The following is a 25,883-nucleotide window of genomic DNA, read 5'->3' as shown; positions in this document are numbered from 1 at the left end:
AGGCTCTACGCACAGATCCGCATTCGCGTTCACACTTGCGCCAGAAACGCGTCGTACGTTCTCATTGCGTCCGCGTCGGCACGCGCTCAGCGTAAAGGACATTTAAATGGCTACACCGTGCAGAACTGTACAGTCTCTCGCGCTGTCATGAAATAACTTCATTCTTATTTCACCGCCGTTCATTTCATAGCGATCTGCTTTTCTACGTTTCTCGAATTGCACACAAAGATACAAATCACTCGTATATTTATACATCTACGCACCAAAACAACAGAAATGAGCGAGGAAGAAGATACGATGGTGAAAACTAGACATGCATTTGAAGATCTGTGTCGAGCTCTGAATATGGATGAGGAGTCGAGTAACGGGGCATGGAGGAGTTATGAAAATATCAACAAAAATTACACTCTGGAGGTAAAGTGAGAGCTCATAACACACAGGCCCGGTGCACGCGTTAATAAACGTAGCTCTGCATGCATTCAATAGTATTCATGTGAATTGACATGCTATGTTATTTTGATGTTTTAATTAATAAAGTGCGTGCTTTAACATGTTGAAAATGTTCAAATATGTGCACGCGCATATTACGCATTTGACAAGAGTGCAGAATGCGCGTGACATCATCATCGGCTTTATCTGAATGAACAGCTTTACAGCCAAACGATTATAATAATGCACAGTAAGAACCAGCTGTGCTTTCAGGTTGTTTTTAGTCTATATGTACAAAATGCATCCGCGGCACCACAGTATGTCACCTTATTGTGCTTGTGCAGAAAAAATACAACATTTCAGCATTGGCTACTGTATACTGCAGTTACAGTAAATGATTTTCTGTCAAATACCATGTTACAGAATTATTATTCTATACATAACCATATGTGGTAGCACTAATAAACAGTGTTGGGAAGTAACTAGTCACATGTAACGAAATTAGGCTATGTAATTTAATTACAAATTACAAATTGTTAGGTAGCTGTTCTAACATGGTAATATCAAGGTAATACTGTTTTGTGAACTGTTAGTGTGAACATATATTTCAGGCTAAATTTAGCTAAAGCCTCTGTTTTATATCCTCCGTGTGTGTGTGTGTCAGGGCAGTGAACTGCACTGGTTGGCGTGTGCTCTGTATGTGGCGTGTCGCTCATCGGTGCCCACTATAGGGAAAGGCACAGCGGAGGGCAACTATGTGTCTCTGACCAGGATCCTGCGCTCTTCACAGCAGAGGTCAGTGACTTGATTGACTTCTGATGATCATATAGATAGAGATTCAGCTGAACAGTTCAGTGATTGTTGCACACACACACACACACACACACACACAGACATGTTGTGATGTTCCCAAGACAACTTAAAGATCAGCTGGGGATTTAGAGCTGTGTTTCTTCTCGGCATGAACTTGTATCTTTTCACAGCTCATAAGCCACAGAGAATGGATGGAGTGTATACCGTTGTGTAATGTTACTATTAAATAATCATAGCAAAATAAAAATGTTACTATTAGTTTTTTTTAATAATAAAAATCATATACGATATAAATGCCCAAAAAGCAAAAGTATATGGTACTGTGTCAAACACATGCACAGCTCTTATATCAACCCCAAATCAGAAGAATTTAAGGAAAAGTATATTTTGCTTCAATAAAATGAAGTTCCCGGCCTCCAAGTTCACATTACTGTAATTAAATATCAGTCAAATCTGTTTCAAGGCTTTAATTCATGTAGATTTAAACATATTGTTTTACAAAAAAATACAAATTCAGAGGTATTATCAGGATTTGGGGTGATAATGTGAACTTGCCATGAAAATAATGTAACATTGTATACATTCTCAATGAAATCTTCCTAAAAAGAGTATTCATCTTGTTTATGCAAAATATTATTTCAGTCACACTTTATTTTCGATGAGTCCTTGGTACAGTGTAATTACACAAATATGTCCTGAGTAAACTTATTTAAAATCAGGGTTAGGTTTTGGTTTAGTGTTAATTGCTTGCAATTATGTATTATTTAATGTTTTCTCTGGTACTCTTCATGTATTTAAGAATTTATTTCTCTGTTAATCCGTCATATATATGGTGATTCTTTTTTAAAAACTTGTAGGATTTATTTATTTACGTTGTCCAAATATACATTTAATATATATAATATACATGCAGCGTGGGCATTGATTTCAATGGCTCGGTTTGTCTGGCCAATCACATTATTTATCTTGATCCTATATTATATATTTGAACTGAAGTTACTCACTGAAATACTCACTGACAACTGGTTGTGACGGTGTTTTAATTTGATTTATTTTGCGTATTTATTTAGGTTTCAGTGGTTGTTTGGTTAGTAACATAGTTAAGTTTTACAGACATTAGAAAATAATGTTAATTCAAAGAAAATTAAATGTAACCTCAATTTTAAAACATAAATTATTTTTTCAGGAGTTCTTAGATTTTCTAAATAAATTTGATATAGGTCATCTTCACAGTTTGTGGCTGTAGAGAAGCGCACGCAGGAGTAATTCAATGGAAAGTCTTTCATTTCAACTCAAACTCAGGAGAATCACCAGAAGAATGGAGAACCACAAGCATATAGGTTCAGAACACCATAACTAGGGAGAAAACAGGGGTTAAATGAACTGAGACAAACAAGATAATTAATCAACACAGGTGGAACCGAATGAACTAATCAAGCAACACTGGAAAATGGAAAAACAGGAACCGAACAGGAACATAAACGTGACAGTCATTTTGACTTTAACATTTTTGGATTGATTATTTTGATCTCAAGACTCACTCACTTAAAAAAAACAGACACTGAAAATCTGTAATTCATGGGACATCAAGACAATGTCAAACAAACCGAAACATAGGGTGCACAAACTATTTCTGTGAGATATATTATGCTTTTTATTAATTGATATATGATTTCTGTGAAGCGATTTTTTTTTAAACAATATAATTATAAACAGACATGAAATGTACCCTAACGTTAGAAAAATGTATAAAAATAAAGCAGCTTTGACACAATCTGTATTGTTAAAGGCGCTATGAATATGACTTGATTCAATTTTAGAATGACTCATGTGTAACAAGGACACGTTGAAATGAACTTTGTTTATTATTGCAACACTTGCTATACTGAGGTTTAAATAACGTCATTTTATATTCCAGCCTGATTGAGTTTTTCAATAAAATGAAGAAGTGGCAGGACATGGCCAACCTGCCCAAGGAGTTCCAGCAGAGCACAGAGAAACTAGAGAGGAACTTCACCGTCACGTCCGTCATCTTTAAGAAATACGTGCCCTTATTCAAAGACATCTTCAAGGCGCCCACAGATGAATTACCCAGAACGCACAGAGGCAGGAAACAGAGGTACTTCAGCCTGACCTGAGAAGCACATGATCACATGACACATAATCTCAGGACAGGTCGCTGGAGTTCACAGATTATTGTTCAAGTTCAAGTTTATTTGTATAGCGCTTTTTACGATACAAATCGTTGCAAAGCAGCTCTACAGGAAATTAAGTTTTCACAATATATTTATATATTGCAGAACCTTAATATATTTAATTTATGGCAAAATTTGGTAATTCTGTATGTTGTCTGAGCGTTGGCATCCTCTGAGGTCCTCTGAGGGGTTGGCATTATCTTTCCTCCGGTGTTCGGTCATCTCAGATCATTTAAGGGTTGGATCCAGACTGAAGCTTCTGTAGTTCCTAGTTACCACGGGATGTTAATCAACAGAGAAACAAATAGAGACGTAATTAGCATAGCTGCTGTTCCATCTAAGCAAAAATAATTTGTTCAACCCAAGCTAAAGAATAATAATAATGTACATTTGATCAGATATAACTGCAGTACAAGATTATAAAATGCATTATGTGAATGCTTGACTAAAGAGATGTGTCTTTAATCTAGATTTAAACAGAGAGAGTGTGTCTGAACCCCGAATGTTATCAGGAAGGCTATTCCAGAGTTTGGGAGCCAAATGTGAAAAAGCTCTACCTCCTTTAGTGGACTTTGCTATCCTAGGTACTACCAAAAGTCCAGAGTTTTGTGACCTTAGAGAGCGGGTTGGATTGTAGCGTGGTAGAAGACAAGTTAGGTACGCAGGTGCTAACCCATTTAGGGCCTTATAGGCAAGTAATAATATTTTGTAAATGATACGGAACTGAATAGGTAGCCAGTGCAGAGACTGTAAAATTGGAGTAATATGATCATATTTTCTTGACCTGGTAAGAACTCTAGCCGCTGCATTTTGGACTATCTGTAGCTTGTTTATTGAAGATGCAGGACAACCAGCTAGCAGTGCATTACAATAGTCCAGTCTAGAGGTCATGAATGCATGAACTAGCTTTTCTGCATCAGAAAAAGGTAGCATGTTTTGAAGCTTGGAAATGTTTCTAAGATGGAAGAATGCTGTTTTTGTAACATGGGAAATATGATTTTCAAAGGACAAGTTGCTGTCTAATATAACACCCAGATTTTTGACTTTAGAGGACGTAACAGTGCATCCGTCTAGTTGCAAATTATAATCCAAGAGATTCTGTGTACTGTTTTTTGGTCCAATAAGTAATATCTCTGTCTTATCTGAATTTAATAGGAGGAAATTATTGGTCATCCAATCTTTTAAATTTTTTACACAATCTATTATCTTAGATAGTTGAGAAGTTTCATCTGGTCTTGTTGAGATATATAGTTGAGTATCATTAGCATAACAATGAAAACTAATCCCGTATTTTCTAATATTACCAAGAGGCAACATGTATATTGAAAATAGAAGAGGACCTAGGACAGATCCTTGTGGTACTCCATACTTTACTGGTGGTAATTGAGATGACTCCCCAATTAAATGAACAAAGTGGTAGCGATCAGACAGGTAGGATCTAAACCATCTTAAAGACTGCCCTTGAATACCAGTATAGTTTTGTAATCGATCTATGAGTCTGTCATGGTCTATAGTGTCGAACGCAGCACTAAGATCAAGTAATGCTAGCAATGAGATGCAGCCTTTGTCTGAAGCAAGAAGCAAGTCATTTGTAATTTTGTAATCTCAATAACTTATTGTCTACAGTAGTGTGCAAACAATCAGTTATTTATGCATATGGATCTGATTTGGATTACATAAAAGCTCTTGGATAATGGAAACAAACAGCTCTAGCCTATATTGAGTGTCCGTGAGAGGCTTGTGCTGACTGATCTTTCCTGTGTCCTCAGACGACATCCCTGCACCGTCACTGAGGTCTTCAACTTCTGCTGGATCCTGTTCATACATGCTAAAGGTAAAGAGTTCTTTAACACACCATTCATTTACAGGGCCATATTCTACATGCTCTTTTTCCCCCTGAAGTCCACTTACACTATAACTTTAATTACAAGCTTCAGACTAGTAAAAACATTCACGTCTTTATATAACTCAGAATTGCAATATGGAAGCTCGGAATTTAATGATAGCTTCAACATCTTTCACTTGCTTGTTCAAAAGTCTGGGGTCGATAAGACAAAGGCTGCATTTATTTGATCAAGAAATACAGTAAAAACGGTGGAATATAAATTGTAAAATAACTGCTTTGGATTGTAAAATATTTTGAAATGTAATTTATTGCTGGTAAAGTGATGGTAAAGATGAATTTTCAGCATTTTTTCTCCAGTCTTCAGTGTCACATGATCCTTCAAAGCTCATTCTAATAAGCTGATTTGCTGCTCAAGAAACATTTCTGATAATTATTATCAATATTGAAAACATTTTGCTGCCCAATATAATTTAATATAACTTGTGTTATATTTAGAGAGAGAGAGAGAAGTAACATGTCTGTAACTTTATAAGTCTATATATATATATATATATATATATATACTGGCCCCAAACCATAAAATAGCAAGTATTACTATTATTTCTGACTTCATTTCTACTGTACCTTTAAGAATTAGATATGCAAATGACATCCAGCTATTGGTAGCCTTTGCTTTGGTTTGCTTTGTTTTGTTATGTTTACTTATATTTTCCTTTGCTTTGTTTTGCCTTGGTTTGCTTTGCTTTGTTTTGTTTTGTTTTGTTTTGCTTTACTTTGCTTTTTTTTGCCTTGGTTTGCTTTACTTTGTTTTGTTTTGTTTTGTTTTGTTTTGCTTTACTTTGCTTTGTTTTGCCTTGGTTTGCTTTGCTTTGCTTTGCTTTGCTTTGCTTTGTTTTGTTTTGCTTTACTTTACTTTACTTTGTTTTGTTTTGTTTTGCTTTACTTTGCTTTGTTTTGCCTTGGTTTGCTTTACTTTGTTTTGCTTTGTTTCAGAAATAGTTTGGATTGGAGATGGAGTTTAGATTTGTGAAAGTTACATCATGTCTGCATAGTACATCAAATATTCATTTCATAAGAGCAAGACTTTTATGCTGTAATGAGTCACTGCTAAATAACAGTGGACTGAGGGTAAAAAGTCTGGACAGAAGGAGACATGAGAGAGGAACGAGTTCTGAAGTAATTAGCAGGAGCAGAGGAAAGCTCCTGCTGTAATGAGGAGGGAGGAGATGCAGAGTTTCATGGGATTGTTCCTCCTCTTGTGTCCCTTAAGAGGGTCATGAGCTTTGCAGAGTGTCTGACAGAGGGACAGGCCATCATTGGTTGAGAGTGCAGAGAGCTTGATCATGTGACCTGTGCTCATTATGTGGGCTTGTGCAGGCATGTTTGATTCGGTCAGAGGCCAGCGGGGACAGAGCATTTCCTCTCACACACATCAACACAAGCCCTCATCTCATCTGCAGAGTCACTGGTGTAATGCTGCGGGTGAATTTGGCTAGTTGAACAGGGATATTTTAACTGTTTGTGTTGAGCTGCATGATCAGACATGCTGTAGTAAGATCTCATCAGAGGTGGAAATTAATCAAGTAGAAATGGGCAAATCGGGAAAACGGTGAAAATCAAAAGGCAAATTGTGTTTTGCAAGTTGCGCTGTTTCATTTCTAGTGACGTTTTCAACTGAAACGGCATAAACTAAAAGACTGATCTTGGAATTTAAGATTTGTAATCAGTTTGTTGAAATTAAAAAATACAAAACTAGGAGTTTCAAATTAAGTTCCACACATTCATATTGAACCGAAAGACCTGTACTGGAAATGTACACCCCAAATATATGTATTTATTATTTATTAAATATTTATTATTGCATTATTTTTTATTTAATTCTATATTTAAAATGTTTTTGTTTGTTTGTTTTATAAATGTAATTCAGAATAAAATAAATAGTTTGCACTTATATAATTTAGTTTATAACTTAAATAATTTCAGTAAAGAGAATTTCTTAGAAAATATGCATAATGCAAATTATCTCACTGGTCCTATTATTATTATAAATTGAAATATGCCCTGGATATGGTCTTAAACATTTCCATAATATCCACTTAATGCTATACAATGCTGGATGTCATGCAGTAAGCAATGCATGAAGCTCAAACCCAAATTGAGCTCATATTCTTTTTTTATATGGGTGTATTGCGAGAAAATATCACACATATTTAAAGTCAAGCCTAAAAAGCATAGAGCAGCAGAGCAAGAGGACACCAGCTGAGTGCATTATTTCCTCATGTGCTGCGTGCGTCACTTAACATAGCAACCAGCCCAGATGACAAGTCAGGACTTGTCTGTGTTTGAGTAAAGCTCAGCAGGCCACTGGGGCCGATCTGTGTCCCTCTATATCCCGTCCTGGAGCAAAATCCCTCATTCTGCTGAACTCAATGCAGGGAAAACAGCCTGCTGCTGGTCAAAGATGCAAAGTCACGTTATCTGGGGAATGAAATAAGAAAATGCATGTAAGTACTAAGTGCAGCAAACTTAATTCAGATTAGCTTGACGTTGTGTTTTATTGTGCACTGGAAATCTGAAATGTATATATGTGAAAGGTGCGTAGTGCGTGTTTTCTGGCCTGCAGGTACAGCAGCATGCATGCAAGTGAGTGACAGTTAGGCTGGCATATTTATTTGTTCGTTTGCTTGTTTGTAAAACTGTCTTGGCTTTTAGCAGTTTAATCAAAGCAGTAAAGAGACTACAGTTAAGTTCTAATTCACAGTGGATTTTTACCTTCATTCCTCAGACTGGGAATGGAAGGTACTGAAGTGAATGCATTGCATTGTGGGATGCAGTTTGCAGTGTGCACTGGTTGTATTTTGCACATTATAGAAAAGTAGTATGTCATATTAGCATATATAAAATGGACACTCTGTGCAGTACATACTGCAAAATAGTAAGAGTGGTGATGTATATGCCATACAAGATTATGAAATCATTTGAGTACGTTTGCTAACCAGTATGAACAATTAATTTGCAAATCTTTCTGAATTGTGCCATTATTATGTCATGTCTTACATTTCTGTAACAGGGCATATAGTGTTTCGGTTTTTTTTAAAGTCATGAGTTTTGTAATAAATAATATATAATAATACTAATAATATATAATAATAAATATATTATTAGCCTTTATGGAACGTTCTTATTACTTCATTAATATTTGATATACATTCTCATAACATTGAGAGAAGATATTAGAAGAACATTCTCATAAGGCTCCTAATTTGCTGCTTATTAATAGTTAGTAAGGTAGTTGTTAAATTTAGGTATCGGGTGGATTAAGGGATCTAAAGTATGGTCATGCAGAATAAGGCATTAATATGTGCTTTATAAATACTCATAAACAGCCAATATAATGTAATATGCATGCTAATAAGCAACTGGGTAATAGTGAGAATTTACCATTATTTTAACTTAATGAACATTCTTAAAACTTTAAGACAAAATGTTAGAACAACATTTTCATAATGTCCTTAAAGGGATAGTTCACCCAAAAAAATGAAAATGTGGTCATCATTTACTCACCCTCAAGTAGTTCCAAACCTGTAGGAATGTGTTTGTTCTGCTGAACACAACGGAAGATTTTTTGAAGAAAGTTTGTAACCAGACTGTTTTGGGGCACCATTGACTTCCATAGTAGTTAAAAAAAATACTATGGAAGTCAATGGTGCCCCAGAACTGCTCTGTTTCCCACATTCTTCAGCAGAACAAACACATTCATACAGGTTTGGAACTACTTGAGGGTGAGTAAATGATGACCACATTTTCATTTTTTGGGTGAACTATCCCTTTAAGATGTTACTTGTACTTTATGAACATTCTAAGAAGCATTTTTGTAACCTTTAAATAACATTCTAATCACACACAAAAAATGACCTTTTAATGCTCTGAGTCTGAGAATATAAAAAATAAACACACAAATAACATTATAGATTGGGTGAAAATAAAGTTGTTAGAATGTTGGAAGAAATGTTCTTGTGACCTTTAAACAATGTTATGACCATGACAAGAAAACTGAATATTTCAACATATCAAAACAATGTTTTCATAATCTAAATTTGTTACCTGGGAAGCAATCAAACACTTGAGATTTGCTATTAATGTACATACACAGGCTTCGCAGGCTGGATGCATTCTTTGCATTGCACAGGCTGGTACTGTAACTCTTGAAATGAATTAAACAGGAAATGATAAATCCAGGCATTGTGGCCTAACAGCACATGTTGATATTTTTGCAGACTTTTCCTGTTGTTGCAGTAAAGTTGGCCACCTGTCTGCTTGATATATGTTTGTAGTGTGATCAGCAGTGTGTTCCTGCTCAACACTATTGTGCTCAGCTCTTTACTGTAATACATTTGACACATTGTTTCATTTCAGTAGAGGAAACATGTTCATACTAAAGTAGGTTCCAACTAGAACCAAAAAGGTGTTTACAGTCGGATGTCATTAGAGATCTTTGCAGAACCACCGCTGAAGCCCTCATATATTATTATTATTAATTATATTTTTATCAAAAAAATGTTCTCCTCTGTCCTGTAGGAAACTTCCCAATGATCAGTGATGATCTGGTGAACTCGTATCATCTGCTCCTGTGCGCTCTGGATCTGGTTTACTGCAACGCTCTCCTGTGCTCAAGTCGTAAAGATCTGCTCAACCCGGCATTTGAAGGTCCCACACAGCACTGAAGCGTTTGTTTTGAGATCAGGTGTCCAGACAGTAGGAGATCACAGAAGGTCAATCAAACATTGGTTTGTGCTTGTTTTGTGCGCAGGGCTCCCTGAGGACTTCAACAGTAAAGATTATAAGCCCGGCCCGGGTTCATTATGTTTCATAGAGAAGCTGTGTGAGCTTCATGATGGGCTGGTGCTGGAGGCCAAAGGAGCAAAAGAGCATTTCTGGAAACCCTTCATTAAGAAACTCTTTGAGCGCAAGGTACTGGAAATACAAATGTAGGCTACCGTCAAAATGTTTTCTTATGAAAGTCTTTTATGCTCACCTAGGGTGCATTTGATCAAATTGATCAAAATTACAATAAAACAACAACATATTAAAGCAGTATAATATAGTCAAATACTAATGAATTTTCAAAGAATGTTAATATATATACATATACATATATATATATATATATATATATTTATATATATATGTGTATTTAAAATGTAAGTTTTTCCAGTCTTCAGTGTCACATGATCTTTCAGAAATCATTTGAATATGCTGATTTTCTGCTCGAAAATCATTTCTGATTATTATCAATGTTGAAAACAGTTGTGCTGCTTCATATTTTTGTGGGTACTGTGCATGCACTACCATTCAAAAGTTTGGCGTAATTTATCAAAAGTGACAGTAAACACATTTATAATCTTACAATAGATTATTATTTCAACGTGGATAATAATAAGAACCATCATTAATAATTGAGCACAAATAAAAATGCATAATAATTGGCACGAAATCAGTATATTAGAATGATTTCTGAAGGATCATGTGACACTGAAGATGATTGCTAAAAGAGTTCAGCTTTACCATTACAAGAATAAATTACATTTAAAAATATGTATTTAAAAAAAAAAAATTAATGGCAATAACATGTCACAGTATCTCTGTTTCAGCCTTAGCGAGCATAAGAGACCTCTTTCAAAAAAATCACAAAATTTTAATTGTTCCAAACTTTTGACCGTTCAATTGAGTCAAAAGTTCAAAGTTTACACATTCAGAATATGTCATGTTAAATGTGTTGCAAATCATATTTCACGTCTTTTAAACAGGTTTTAAATAGTATTATGATTTACTTTGCTTTATTATCATTAATTATTGTATTAAATTTGTTTGTTTTCTCTCTCACAGGTTTTGAAGGGGAAAGAAGACACACTGACTGGGTTTTTGGAGCCGGTGAATTTTGGTGACAGTCTGTGAGTGTCTCTTTTCAGTTAAACACTTGCTCTGCGTGAAGCTGCTGAAACATTTCTCCTGTAGTTTACAATCTCCTCGCTCTCTCTGTTTCTTTAGTGCTTCTCTGAAGCGTGTGTATGAGGAACACGTGTTGTCATCCGGTTTTCTGGATGAGACGATATTTCTGGGAGAAGCAGCCAGAGAAGACATTGGCATCTCAGGACCTTGTTTGTGTGACGGGATAGAAAACCAGGAACGAGTGACCGACCCCCTCCAGAACTCAATGACAGTATGTGTGTCCAACAAACAGAAATGCACATCGATGTAACGATGTAATACTTATCAATAAACGTGTGTTCATTTCACAGGCATCTGCTCTGAAAGTGTCCACGCCTTTGACAGGAAGGAGGTACGTGCCAGAGAGCAGTGCTGGTACCCCCGTTTCCACAGCGATGCAGAGTGTGGGCCGTCTGCACACTCTGCTGACAGGATTCAAATACAGACCCAGCATGAGACTCAGAGACATATTCAGGTGAGCCCGAGTTAGTTCTGTGTTACTCACAATCTGCTTTATACACCCAAATACAAGAAGCAAAGTATGTGTATTTCCTGTCGGTTCACTGGCACTGCAATCACAGTTTACTGAAATCAGATGGAATGTTCTTTTACTGATTCCACTGTCCTGTGATTCCAACAAGATTTAGTTCCAGACATTTCAGTAAAACTGTGATTCCAGAGAGTCCAGTAAAACTGTTTAGAGAGTCCAATACAAATATGATTCCAAGTAAGATGTTAGTCCAAATAAATGATGTAATTCCAGTTATTTCTATTTACTGTCCAGTAAAACTATGATTCTAGAGAGTCCAGTAAAACTGTGATTCCATAGAGTCCAGTAAAAAATATGATTCCAGTAAGAGTGTAGTACAAAAAAATTTTTTAATTACAATTATTTCTAAAAACTATAATTACAGAGTCCAGTAAAACTGTGATTCCAGAGTCCAGTAAAACTATGATTACAGAGTCCAATAAAAATATGATTCCAGTAAGATGTTCGTCCATATAAATGATGTAATTCCAGTTATTTTTATAAACTGTTATTCCAGAGAGTCCAGTAAAACTGTTATTCCAGAGAGTCCAGTAAAACTATTATTCTAGAGAGCTCAGCAAAAATGGGATTCCAGTAAAAGTGTCGTCCAAAAAAATATGTAATTCCAGTCATTTCTATGAACTGTTATTCCAGAGAGTCCAGTAAAATGTCTCGGTTACGTATGTAACCCTCGTTCCCTGAAGGAGAGAATGGAGACGTCACTTCGGCTGACCGCCGAAATTGGGATCTCGCCAGAGAGACCACTTCGAGTGTAACTAAACGAGCCAATCGACATTGGCATGCGGTAATCACAGCATGAGTATAAGAGGCAGCAGGTGCACCTCATTAATTCATGCTTTCGCTGAGGAGCCGAGCCGGTGACCCGGCAGCTCAACGGTGGTACAGCGACTGTGACGATGGGACGTGACATCTCCGTTCCCTCCTTCAGAAAATGAGGGTTACATACGTAACCGAGATGTTCCCATTCAGTCGGTCACTCCGAGTCACGTCGGGAAGCAACCCGGGAAGAGCACTGCAGTGTGACGCTCTTACATTCCTTCCCCCCTTCCACAGACACCTGCGGATTGTTGACTCTGTCTGGGTCCTGATCAAGGCTGTCTCCATAACAACGTGCTGTGTCGCTATCACATTCTGTGGACTGAGACAACTTGATTTGTATGCCAGCGTGGCGGCTCCACAGGCACATACACACACACATACGCACATACACAGATATGCATTCACCTCCTACCCCCGATCCCTCGCCTTCGCCGCTTTGTTCCGCCGGCCTGACAAGCAGGTCTGACCGGCACCGAGAATGGCTGCAGGACCGGATGGCTGCTTGCCGGAACTGGTTTACTCCCCTGTTGCAGTCGTGTGACTATGTTGTTGATTGACTATGTGCTTTTTGTTGCTGGGGTGTTTTTTCTGTTCTCACACTGTACTCTCATAAGAATATAGTCTGTGAATTTATTTTTTTTTCTCCCCCCTCTCCTCATGTCAAGCTGTATCTCTTCCTATAATACCTACATTTCACTGCTGGTTATACTCTGTATGATTATGTATGTGACAAATAAAATTGCTTACTTACTTGCCCTGTGTAGGCCTCCTGATCCTTCCTATAAGGCAGACGATAGGACTGGGCTCTACACAGAGGAGGTCAACTACTGTTGTTCCTTGAGCAACCCAAACAGTAGGTCTTGGATAACACTGGGAAGCATGCCCTTCCGCTTGGAAGAGGCACACTGCGGAGTCACCTCCTCCCAGAGGGGGTTAAGTGACATTTAGACATGTGAAGTAACCCCGTAGGGCCCTGTTGCACATGGAAGTCTCTGAGATGGCTTAGGCTGCAACATTAGAGATGGCAGAACGTGGTCTGCCAGGGGAAACACGGCTCTAATAAGCATACCGTGGAATACACATATGGGATCCCGACAGGGTCTCTCATATGGGCACTAGCCTCACACCAGATTTCGGATTAAGGCCTGGCACCGGACGTTCCGCCACATCTGGACACCGGAGTGCTGGAGGACTCGACAGGGTTTGCCTGGTTAAGGAACTCTCTGGAGAATTAGGTGTAAGGACGCCGCAAGCCGACTCTGAGCCAGGCCTCTCAGTGCCACTACCCGCTTGAGGTGAGAACACAGGAGGAAACCGGTTCGACACGTAGGCTATAAAACCTAGCGAACGCGTTGGGAGTCACCCAACCCGCAGCTCTACAGATGTCTGCTAGCGAGGCACCACGAGCCAACGCCCAGGACGATGCGACACCACTAGTGGAGTGAGCACGCAACCTGAGTGGGCAGGGCACCCCTTGTGCTTCATAGGCCAAGGTGATGGCATCCACTATCCAGTGGGCCATCCTCTGCTTGGAGACAGCCTTCCCCTTCTGCTGTCCTCCGTAACAGACAAAGAGCTGTTCTGAGGTCCTGAAGCTCTGAGTTCTATCCATGTACTGTCGCAGTGCGCGTACAGGACAGAGCAAAGCTAGGGCTGGGTCTGCCTCCTCCAGGGGCAGCGCTTGCAGGTGCACTACCTGGTCCCTGAAGGGAGTGGTAAGAACCTTGGGCACATAGCCGGGCCGAGGCCTCAGTGTTGCACTGGAGTCAGCCGGCCCAAACTCAAGGCACGATTCGTCTACTGAAAAAGCCTGTAGGTCCCCCACCCTCTTGATCGAGGCCAATGCAGTCAGGAGTAGAGTTTTCATAGAAAGAAACTTCAACTCGGCTGACTGCAAAGGCTCAAAGGGGGCAGTTTGTAGGGCTCTTAGCACCAATGTCAAATCCCAAGAGGGTAGGGAGAGAGGCCTTGGAGGATTTAACCTCCTGGCCCCCCTAAGAAACCTGACAACCAGATTGTGCTTCCCCACCGACTTCCCCTCTACAGGGTCGTGGTGAGCGGAAATGGCAGCAACATAAACCTTAAGGGTGGAGGGGGACAGCCTACGCTCCAACCCTTGTTGCAAAAAGGAAAGCATGGCTCTGATTGAACATCTCCGGGGTCCTCCTGGTGAGAGGAACACCATTCGACGAACAGGTTCCACTTCAGAGCATAGGCCCGTCTTGTGGACGGTGCACGTGCTGAAGCGATAGTGAGTGCTACCTCCTGGGGTAGGTCACCTAGAACCTCCCAGGAGCCTCTGAAAGAGTTTCAGTGGTACCACCGTCCTGCCTGATAAAGTCTTGAGGCAGTTCAGGACCGACTAAGCACGTTCCTGGGTGAGGCGTGCTGTCTGGTTGACCGAATTCAACTCCATGCCGAGAAAAGAGATTCTCTGCGTTGGCACGAGTTTGCTCTTTTCCCAGTTGACCCGAAGGCCCAACTGGCTGAGGTGCCTGAGCACCAGGTCCCTGTGCACGCACAACTGCTCTCGAGACTGTGCAAGTATGAGCCAGTCGTCGAGGTAGTTGAGGATGCGCACACCCCGTTCTCTCAGGGGAACAAGGGCTGCCTCCATGACTTTGGTGAAGACGCAAGACGACAGGGATAGCCCGAAGGGCAGGACCTTGTACTGATATACTGATGGTCCGTCGGAGCCACCGAGACGGACTGGGAAGCGCTAGCCAGGCTCCAAGAGTGGTGCCAGCGGGACCAACGGGGCAGCGAGGTGGAACACACGGACCCGGCCCAGTGCCTGTGACGGCAAGGGGCTGGGTCTGTGTGACACCACTGTTTCCAGTAAAATATGACACAAGTGATTCCAGTGAACTGTGATTAAAGGGCGCCTATTATGCAAAATCCACTTTTATATGGTGTTTGGACATAAATGTGTGTTGGTAGTGTGTGAACACAACCATCCTACAATAATAAAAATCCATCCACTCCTCATTTTTTCAATCGCCATTATATCAAGTCTCACTAAGCCTGCCGTTTTGATTCTCTATGCAATATGACATCACATTGCATAGGGCCGGGCCACGGGGTTGATTGACAGATCTGCATTGCTATAGTTTCTGCTCTCAGCGGTTGTACACTGTCCTCCATTTTCTCTGCGCTCGAGTTGCTGTAACGTCAACAATGACTAGTAAGCAATCCTGGTGCTCTTTGTTTGGATGCAAGACTGAACATAAGAGTCATCATTTTCTCCCAACATCTGAGCCACTGAGGATGCAGTGGATTACTTTCCTTTTTCAAGGTAATGCGCCTCAAAATCTACCTAAATTCGTTTGTGTCTGTGCAAATCATTTCACTCCAGACTCCTTTATGAATGTCATGTCATTATAGTGCTTAGTGTTTTAACCGTATTTGTGTGCATATGTTATCAAAGTATTTTAATTGATCAGCACTGAGCCTGTGAGATTAGTTTGTGCTGTTCTTTTCGGTAGCGCGGTCGCACGCCTCTGTTCTTTGAGTTGCGCTGATGACAGGTCAGCGCGGCACGAGCTCTATAACAATGCGTTGTTCCTCCCACTTTCAGTGCTTTTGGCTTCCAATATGTACGGCTGAACACTTGTGCTCTCGCTCTCAGTCATGTTACTTTTACCGACTCTTTATTGCTGTAGGTATGTAATGCAGAGAGTCGTATACGCGATGCCCTCTTCTGGAGATGGGGCAGGAGTATGCAGCTCATTTGCATACACACACCAAAAAATGACCTGTGGAGTATTTTGAGCTGAAACTTTACAGGCACATTCTGGGGATACCCAAGGCCAATATTTGATCTTGTAAAAAGGGGCATAATAGGTGCCTTTTAAGTGATTCCAGTATATTCTGATTACAGGGATTCCAGTAAAATATGATACTGTAAAGTTTGCAGTGAACTGGGACTCTAGTGATTGTGATTGCAATGATTCCAGTGACCTGTTAAAGTTGCAGTGAAATTTGCAGTGCACTGGAATCATTGATATTTTCTGTTTGTGTGTAACAGATCATGTGTAAGAGACCCCAGTGAGTCCATAGCAGCCAGACTGAAGGAGATGTCAGAGATTTTTCTTCATGAGATGTCAGAGATTTCTCGAGATGATAACAAGACTCTGGCGAGAGGTGTGCATGTTCGAACTTCCTTATCGTCACATTATACTCAATTTTTTCTTTAAATTGTAGCTAATGGCTTTTCCCACATTTCAAACAATTATCATTTGTTGATTGATCCAAAAAATTGGCGGATCCTTTTTCACAGATGTTGCAGTGAAGTATTTTTGCTTGGCTGAGGCACTTTATTACAAATCACTGGAAGTGATCATCAACCAGGAGAAGAAACGACTTGGAGACATGAACCTATCTGTAGGTTTCATCTTCACACAAATCACACTATATGCCTTAAAGGGTTACTCCACCCCAAAATGAAAATTTTGTCATTAATCACTTACCCCCATGTCGTTCCAAACCCGTAAAAGCTTGGTTCGTCTTCGGAACACAATTTAAAATATTTTGGATGAAAACCCAGGAGGCGTGTGACTGTCCCATTGACTACCAAACAATTAATAATGTTAAATTTTTATATGGCGCTTTACATGAAAGAGGGGGAATCTTCTCAACCACCACCAGTGTGCAGCATCCACCTGGATGATATATTGCGCCAGAACGCCCACCACACACCAGCGTAATGGTGGAGAGGAGACAGAGTGATGAAGCCAATCAGTGTATGGAGAGTATTAACACTGTCAAGGCACAGAAAAGTATAAAAAACATCATCAGAATAGTCCATCTGCCATCAGTGGTTCAACTGTAACGTTATGAAGCAACAAGAATACTTTTTGTACGCAAAGAAAAAAAAACGACTTTATTCAAAAATTTGTCTCCTTTGTATCAGCGTAGTGCTGTTTTGGAGAGTATCCACTGAACGCAAACTGCGTACATTGTTCTGTGTCAGCCGCACTGCAACGATACGTCTTGTACGTTTGTTTACGATTTGATTTGATTTCAGCTAAAACAGTGTATCCGTGTGGCACGGCTGACACAGAACAGCATACGCAGTTTGATTGTTTTTCAAAATTGTTGTTTTTTTTTCTTTGCGTACAAAAAGTATTCTCGTCACTTCGTAATATTACGGTTGAACCACTGATGGCAGATGGACTATTCTGATTATGTGTTTTTTATACATTTCTGTGCCTTGACAGTGTTAATTGTTTGGCAGTCAATGGGACAGTCACAAGCCTCCTAGTTTTCATCCAAAATATCTTAAATTGTGTTCCGAAGACAAACCAAGATTTTAGGGGTTTGGAATGACATGGGGGTAAGTGATTAATGACGAAATTTTCATTTTGGGGTGGAGTAACCCTTTAACTAAGCCATGAGGAATGTAAAACTATTGAATATTAGCAGCACACTTTAGGTAATTCTGCTGAATGTTATATCATGTGTCTCAGGGCATTCTAGAGCAAGATATATTTCACCGGTCACTGGTCGTCTGCTGCCTGGAGATCGTCATCTTCTCATATCGACCACCGGGAGAGTTTCCCAGAGTCTTGCAAATCTTTGACCTCCCTGCTTATCACTTTTACAAGGTAAACGACTTTAGAGATAACCATAAAATGGTATGCATTCATTCATAAAAGTCAAAGCCTCTCTATCTTGCTCATAGGTGATTGAGGTGTTGGTACGGGCGGAGGAGGGTCTTTTCCGGGAGGTAGTCAAACATCTGAACCATGTTGAGGAGCAGGTATTGGAATCTTTGGCATGGAAAGGAAACTCCCCGCTGTGGGAGAGCATCCGAGACGCCAAGAACTGCGTTCCTGCCTGCCAGGAGGTCAGAACAATATAACCGCTTATAACAACATAAACATGATCAGTGATGTTTGCAATCCCTCTTGAAAAAGAAATATATTTTAGGATATTTTAAAATAGTACATAAATAATATAATTTAAAATAATATTCTGAAGTGTGAAATTAATTACAGGTAATGCCTCCTCAACACCTGGAGGACAGTTCAGGAAGCAGCACACACACTCCCAACAAGAGTGAGTTCAGCAGAAATATCGCAGGAGCAGGAAAAGGTGACTTACTTTGAATGAAACAAGCACTGTGACTAAATGCAAGATGATTTTTATACATTTATTGCAAAGAACCAAATGTTCATATGTTGTTTCTTTTCCTCCTGCAGGAGTTTCTCCATCCCCTACATCTCTCCATGACCGCTACAGCTCGCCCCCTACTGGCACGGCCTGTCGCCGCCTCTTTGTCGATGGAGATTCAACCTCTGAGCCTCCTCAACCTGTCAAAGTGGCCCAGCCATCTCTGGTCAGCCACATCCCTGGACAGACTGTGGTCACCATGGCAACAGCTACTGTCACAGCAAACAATGGCCAGACGGTCACCATACCTGTTCAAGGTGCAAAACTATCTACAACATCATCAGTTAATCATCAGTACCTTTATGAATCTGTTATTCAGTAGGTGATACCACAGAAAATAAAATAAAAAAACATTGATTCTTCTTCTTGGGACCTGTAAAAAAAACAACAACACACATATCTATACGTTGCAATGAGCATGTAAGATATGCTGCTGCTTGAATAGGCATATAGTAGATAAATCTCTAAGCAGATCTAGACAGGTGGTTCTGGGGGAGGTGGAGGGTTTCAGAATAATGACCAGCTTAGAGCAAACACTGAGCCAGATTATTTAAATCTTGACAAAGCGATCTCATTGGCAGAAAGAGCAGAGGCAATGTAGGAAATGATGAAATAAAATACCCAAAATGACAACAAGTATTGATCTGTGAAAATATACATTTCTTTTTTAATTTCCATTTATAACAGTAAAAATACAGAATTTATTTTACAAACATTTTATTTCAATTACAATTTAGATTTTTTTTACATCTTTGTTTACACTGTTTGCAGGAATTGCAAATGAGAGTGGTGGCATCACATTCATCCCGGTGCAGGTGAGAGTAACGGGTCAGAGCGGGGGGGCTCTGCCAACGCTCAGTGCCCAGGCTCTGACGGGCACCCTGACCGCCCAGCAGCTGACAGCAACACCCACAGTCACAGTCCAGAACAGCCCCAGCCCTGCCAAGCAGGACAGGAAGAGCCCTCACCAGGGAACACCCACCAAACAAGCGCAGAAGACCGGCTCCCTCTGCCTGTTCTTCCGCAAGGTACAGTAAGATCTGTTCTTCTGAATCCCTTCACCTCCCCCAGCACCACCTGTCTACATCTGCTACAGGATTTATGTGTGCCTGTTTATGCAGCGGCAGTGTATCTAACATGCTCACAGCAGCGTGTCTATTGGCAGTAGCAAGTCCAGCACCAGCAGTGTGTGTAGCTGAGCTAGTCCGTCACAAGCCAAATGCATTAACATTGTCATATCCGTCATCATGCACAAACTGTTCTGAAAGTTGCCATGATTGAAATATCAATAGATGTCATTCAATCCTAAATAATTCCCCTTTCCCCCACCAGGTATATCATCTTGCTAGTGTGCGTCTCAGAGACTTGTGTGCTAAACTGGACATCAGCACAGAGCTGCGCAGGAAAATCTGGACATGTTTTGAGTATTCGCTAGTGCACTACACCGATCTCATGATGGACCGACATCTGGACCAGCTCCTCATGTGTGCCATCTATGTCATGACTAAGGTATGAACATTATTTATCAAACACAAGTTATTTATAGGTATTTATTCATAGGTGTATTTATATGTAATTGGTCACATTCTAGACTTTTGTAGCAGTTTTTGTTCCGCATATTATTGCAGTGCAATGATGTGTGAAATCAACGTTGCATGTTACAGTGTGTCACACGTAACTTTTTTATTTCAAAAGAGCAAGGAAAATGGCTGCTTTAAGTGTTTTGTCCATTGTTCAGGTGACAAAAGAAGATAAGTCCTTTCAGAACATCATGAAGTGCTACAGATCTCAACCTCAAGCCAGCAGCAGCGTGAGTGCATCTTCAGTGCATCTGTAAAAACAGTAAGGTAGAAGTTAACGTGATGGGGATATTAATAAAGATTGTATCTCAGGTGTACAGGAGTGTGCTGATCTCTGGAAGGAAGAGACGCCACTCAGGAAATAGTGAAAACACCCACAGACAGTGCTCACACACAGAGGGAGGACAAGAGCAAGGTAACACACATTATATAGAGCTTTTGACACTGGAAAGTCTGCTATTTTTGTAGTTCTGTAATTTATACACCCACATAATTAATAGTACATCCGGTGCTAAAACATTGCAGCCATAGTGCAAATAAACACCAAGAATGAAATGCAGGTGCATTTCATTCTTAGTGAATGTCTTCCAGTTGTTTTGATCTGTTTTGTGCCCTTGAACCCTTATGATGAATTCTGGTCTGATTTGACCCAGACAAGATATATATTTATATAAAAAATGCATAGATTTACTACAGGAATTAAATGACTCTTTTAATAACAATATTTTATGTTATGTACTTGTTTTTATTGATTGATTGTTACACCTTATTACATTACATATTTTGTTTGAAAACATCCCAGAGTTATATTGTTTTGTTAGAAAATATGTTGGTTTCATAAATTTGGATTGTTTTTGAGCAATCATGGTACATAAGTCATAGTAATTCAATTAAATTAATTGATTACAATAATAATACTGGTAATTTTCGGATTGTATAGTCTTATACTTTTCATATTTAATAATTTGGGTTTCTTGCATCGCAGTGGTATTTCTGTAGTTGTAGTAATAACAATGTAATAACATTTGTCATATTGCACATGTACTCATTAATGAGAAGATACAGCATGGTTTTAGTTTAAAAATATTTTTGCTATGACTCTTTAATAGGCCCCGGGAATGCAGAAATAATTTGCAGGTTGTGAATTTATTATGATGACTTCCTGTTTTTCTGTTTTGCAGCCAGCGGTGAGAGCAGTCCTGTGTCCATGCGCTCCAGCAGCACTCTGCCCATTCCCCAGCCCAGCAGCGCACCATCCACCCCGACCCGGGCCCCTGGGGGCCCCCAAGAGCAGGAGGAGGAGAGAGGAGACCTCATCCGTTTCTACAACCAAATCTACATTAAACAGATCAAACCGTTCGCTCTGCGTTACTCCAGCAACTCGCCAAAAAACGGGGTAACTATTGCCCCTCCTCTATATTGCTGTGGTGACCCTTATTTCCATAGCACTTTATAAAACACATTTTCAAAGCAGCGGCACAGTAATAAACAGGAAAATAACAGAATCCCTGATGTAAACTTCAAATATGAGACGAATTCACATTCTGCTGTGAAGCAGCGCTCAAAAAGACAAGTGTCATTATTCCACTCCCATCAATTCAGTGTTGATTCAGATTCAGATTTATATCTGTAACTGTGTGTGTGTATGTTTTCAGGCTGAAGCACCTCCCCTCTGTCCTTATCCGTCACTCCGCATTGGCTCTCCACGACGGGTCCTCCTGTCCCACAATCACTCCATCTACATCTCTCCACACAAGACCGGCAGCCCAATTTCTCCTCGAGACAAGATCTTCTACTATGTCAGCTCCAGCCCATCCAACGTAAAAGAACAAAACATGATTTCCTGTTCAGATTCACTCTTCAGATTCATCAAAACGTAGTTCTTAAACAATTTTTCGCTTCATCCCACAGCGGCTGCGAGAGATTAACAGCATGATCCGAACAGGTGAGACACCCACCAAGAAGCGAAGTATCGCCCTGGAAGAAGAGCAGCAGTCTCCCGCCAAAAGGCTCTGCCAAGAGAATCAGACGGCTCTGCTCAGACGCCTACAGGATGTGGCCAACGACCGAAGCTCCTCCCACTGAGGATTCCACAACACCCGTTAAAACATAAGTCGCCCAAAATAATTTATTTACAGACGTGAGTCTCGAAATGTCCTGTCTACACATCAGCTTAGATAGAGGCTCGAATGCTCGAATAATCATGTTTGAACGTGCAACTACAGTCAAGCTTGTATTCTAGAGAGCACAACAGTCAGGTTCTGGAAGCAAAAATGCCATTCATGTTCTCCATAGGGAAACTGATTTTTTAAAAAATAACTTATAAACCTTTAAAGAGAAATCTAGTGAACACTTTTAACTGATGGTATATGCTTTTGTTGAAGCCATCAGTTTGCATTATTTCAACTTGTGTTTTATATAATCATGTTTAACAGTGGAGTCCCTGGTGAAAAACTACATTACCCATGATCCTTTCAGAAAATTTCACCAATCAAAGAGTCCCAGCAAGCAAAACCCCCCAAATGAGCAAAAACTGCAAACTCTGTCATGATTTCCTCACCCTCATGTCCTTACACTCCTGTACAAGTTTTTTCTTCTGTTGAATACAGAGGATATTCTGAAGAATACTGGTAGTGTTTTTCATACTATTGAAGTCAATGGCTGCGGTCTACGGTTACCAACATTCTTCGGAATATCTTACTCTGTGTTTAACAGAAGAAAGAAACTCATGCAGGTTTGAGGGTGAGTAAATGATGACAGAGTTTTCATTTTTGGGTGAACTATCCCTTCAAGCAAAGTGAGGAAACTATGGAAGCCCGTTTCCGCCACTGAATAAAAATACAAAAAGGTAATTGCGTCTTTTTATCTCACAATTTAATTTTTTTTGTCTCATAATTGCGTGAAACAAACTCGCATTTGTGAGTAAAAAAGTCATAATTGTGAGACAAAGTCGCAATTCTGAGAAATAGTCAGAACTGCGTGATGTAAACACAATTCTGACTTTTTTTCTCAGAATTCCGAATTGTGAGATAAAAAGTCGCAATAGCCTTTTTTTTTATTTTATATTCTGTGGCGGAAATGGGCTTCCATAGGAAACAAATTAGTTCAATGTGTTTCCAAATATGGTAAGGAGCGTAACATTTCCGTCACACGCTTGAGGTATTCAGCCAATCACAACGCACTGGATAACTGGCCAATCAGAGCACACTGTGCTTTTCAGAATGAAGAACTTGAAAAATTTACGCGTTTCAGAAAGGCAGAGCATAGAGGAGCAACAATAATATACGGTATGTGGAAAATAATGTGATTTTTGAACCTTAAACCAGGTAAAAACATTACACCAGATACACGAAATAATATTATGTTTAGCATCGTCATATGACCCCTTTAAATCCATAATATCTTGTTGTGTTTCTCTGCATGTTGTGTGTGGGGCTCCTTTTGAAAAGAGCTGCGTGAAAATATCGAAATGTTGTGTTAAACAAAAAGAAAGTATGGGTTTTGAATGACATGATCATTTCATTTTTGGGAGAAACATTGCTTTAAAGCCATTTTTAACAAACAGATGGGCTATAAAAAGATCACTATCAAATCAATCACAATCAAGCCACGATCAACCAGTGATCTCAGCTCAGATATTTTTGAAGCTAAAGGAGTATTTTGTAGACGTAGCCTAGTGTTTGCTTAAAATGCTTGGATGTGTCATATAAGACTGAAAGAGATTTGAAGCACTTAACAACAGATTTCATTGCAGATCTTGCTCTGAGTTTACCGTGTGTGTTTTATAAAGAGTTATTTTTCTTAAAGAGTTTTATAATGTATAGAGATGTGTCCGTGGAGTTGCGGTCTTGTGTGTGTGTAAGGCTGGTTTATATATTTATGCTATTTTTCTAACTGTAGTTCGTTAGACGAATAACATCAGGTAACAATCATGTTATTAGTAGAGGTGAGTGCTCTTTTGATGTATTTATTTGCCATGCTGTTCTCTGCATGTATTAGACGTGTTACAATCGTGTTTCCTCTTCAGTTCTGAAAGTGTCTGCTTGTTAACGTTTCCTTCCCTCGTTTCTGAAAAATGACGTGTTTGTTGTAAGTGCCTTTTCTCCTGAACTTTTTGCCTTTCCTGATGATCTCTCTGCTTTACTGAGTCTAACACAGCGGCCCAGCATTAAATTATCATCCAACGTTAATAAATTTTTTCTAAGAAAACTGATCTCAAGTTGTGCTATTGTACTCTAGTCTATGCTGTTTTTAACCAGGCTAGCCTTAAATATTGACTAATATGCATTATTATCCCAGACTGTTTTCCAGCAATCATGCAATGATGCTAGTGCAGTGTTATTTTAGTACTGTATACAATATTCGTTTTCATTCAATTTTAGTATTTTTGGTGTGTGTATATGTATATAGCTTTAATTGTAGGTCATTTTTAGTAATATTTATCAATATAGTACTTAAAAGTTATTCCAATTTGTCACAGCAACATGTCTAATATTTGTAAAGTGTAGATGTTTCATCTAATATTTATATATGATTTACACAGAAAATGATTTTTGTGTGTGTGTGTGTGTGTAATAGTTAAGTGCTTTTATACAGTAGTTCAACAAACAAGTTAGTATCATTAAAAAGACCAGTTCATATTACTTTTCTAATGAAAATACTTAAAAAAACTGAAAATGTATGATTTAATGATTATTAAATGTTTAACATTATGGCTTTCAAATAACAATTTCTGTCATATAGGACTTTAAAGTGTGAATAAAATAAATAGGTTGTGCTTGTTGTCTCTGTATAATACATTTTTCCCAGCAGATGGAGCACTGGAGTTATGATTTGTATTATTATATATCCACACACAGGCCTGTAAACGTGACTTGATCAGATGCTTCTAGTGTAATCAAGCTTTACTGTAATTAATGCTAGTTTCTATAGATAAATGCATGTAGATTAAACATGATTAAAAATGTTCTAGATGTTTCTCAAATCTCCATCTGCTGTAGCCACACACGAGTGGAACTTCCTCATCTCCTCTCAAAGACTCAAAAGGGACAAAAACTGACAAAAACACTGTCAGAAAATAAAAAAGGTGCTTCTGAAAATACAATATAAAAAGCACCAAGCTGCTATAAAACAGAGCAGGACAGGATATGCTCTTGTATTTTAACCCAAACAGGGCAGGAGAGTGGACCGATGCCACATGTGTCATCAACAAACTTCAAAGAAGCAGACACTAGTCGGTCCTGCCTCTGGGCTCAAATATCACGGGGTTATAATATCTAGAGCACACTATGATCATACAGCAGCAGCGAGCTGGAGCCAGACGACCTGATTCATCTTACATGATTCAGCATTACTCAGAAACACACTATGAATTTAATATCCAAACCTCCCTCACAGCCAGGGGATAACAAAGCCTACTCACCGTAATACTGAACGGTTGCGAATGTCTGAGAAACTGTAATCATGAATAGCGAGCTTCAAGATTTCAC

At 39.4% G+C, this 25,883-nt stretch overlaps 2 protein-coding genes across 2 annotated transcripts in view; one reads left to right on the top strand and one right to left on the bottom strand.

Annotated features, from left to right (window-relative positions):
- Positions 1 to 25,883, bottom strand: part of LOC306868005 (histone H3.2-like) — a gene marked incomplete at its 3' end in the record, with an annotated part of 468,278 nt that overhangs the window by 302,302 nt on the left and 140,093 nt on the right. The window lies entirely within an intron of this gene.
- rbl2 (retinoblastoma-like 2 (p130)) lies at positions 69 to 25,435 on the top strand. The gene is made up of 22 exons (XM_079414072.1): positions 69 to 414; positions 1,094 to 1,224; positions 3,161 to 3,361; positions 5,207 to 5,271; positions 9,862 to 9,990; positions 10,094 to 10,254; positions 11,170 to 11,234; positions 11,332 to 11,503; positions 11,583 to 11,746; positions 16,668 to 16,783; positions 16,920 to 17,023; positions 18,109 to 18,246; positions 18,324 to 18,488; positions 18,640 to 18,736; positions 18,844 to 19,071; positions 19,586 to 19,842; positions 20,147 to 20,323; positions 20,553 to 20,624; positions 20,707 to 20,809; positions 21,576 to 21,790; positions 22,050 to 22,214; positions 22,306 to 25,435. The coding sequence occupies exons 1-22, from the start codon at positions 277 to 279 to the stop codon at positions 22,477 to 22,479; spliced, it is 3,237 nt and encodes a 1,078-aa protein (XP_079270198.1). The 5' UTR covers positions 69 to 276; the 3' UTR covers positions 22,480 to 25,435.

This window comes from Barbus barbus (genome assembly GCF_936440315.1).
Source record: "Barbus barbus genome assembly, chromosome: 50".
NCBI classification, from domain to species: Eukaryota; Metazoa; Chordata; class Actinopteri; order Cypriniformes; family Cyprinidae; genus Barbus; species Barbus barbus.
The sequence above is the reverse complement of the archived record's forward strand: the minus strand, read 5'-3'. Positions and strand labels throughout refer to the sequence as shown.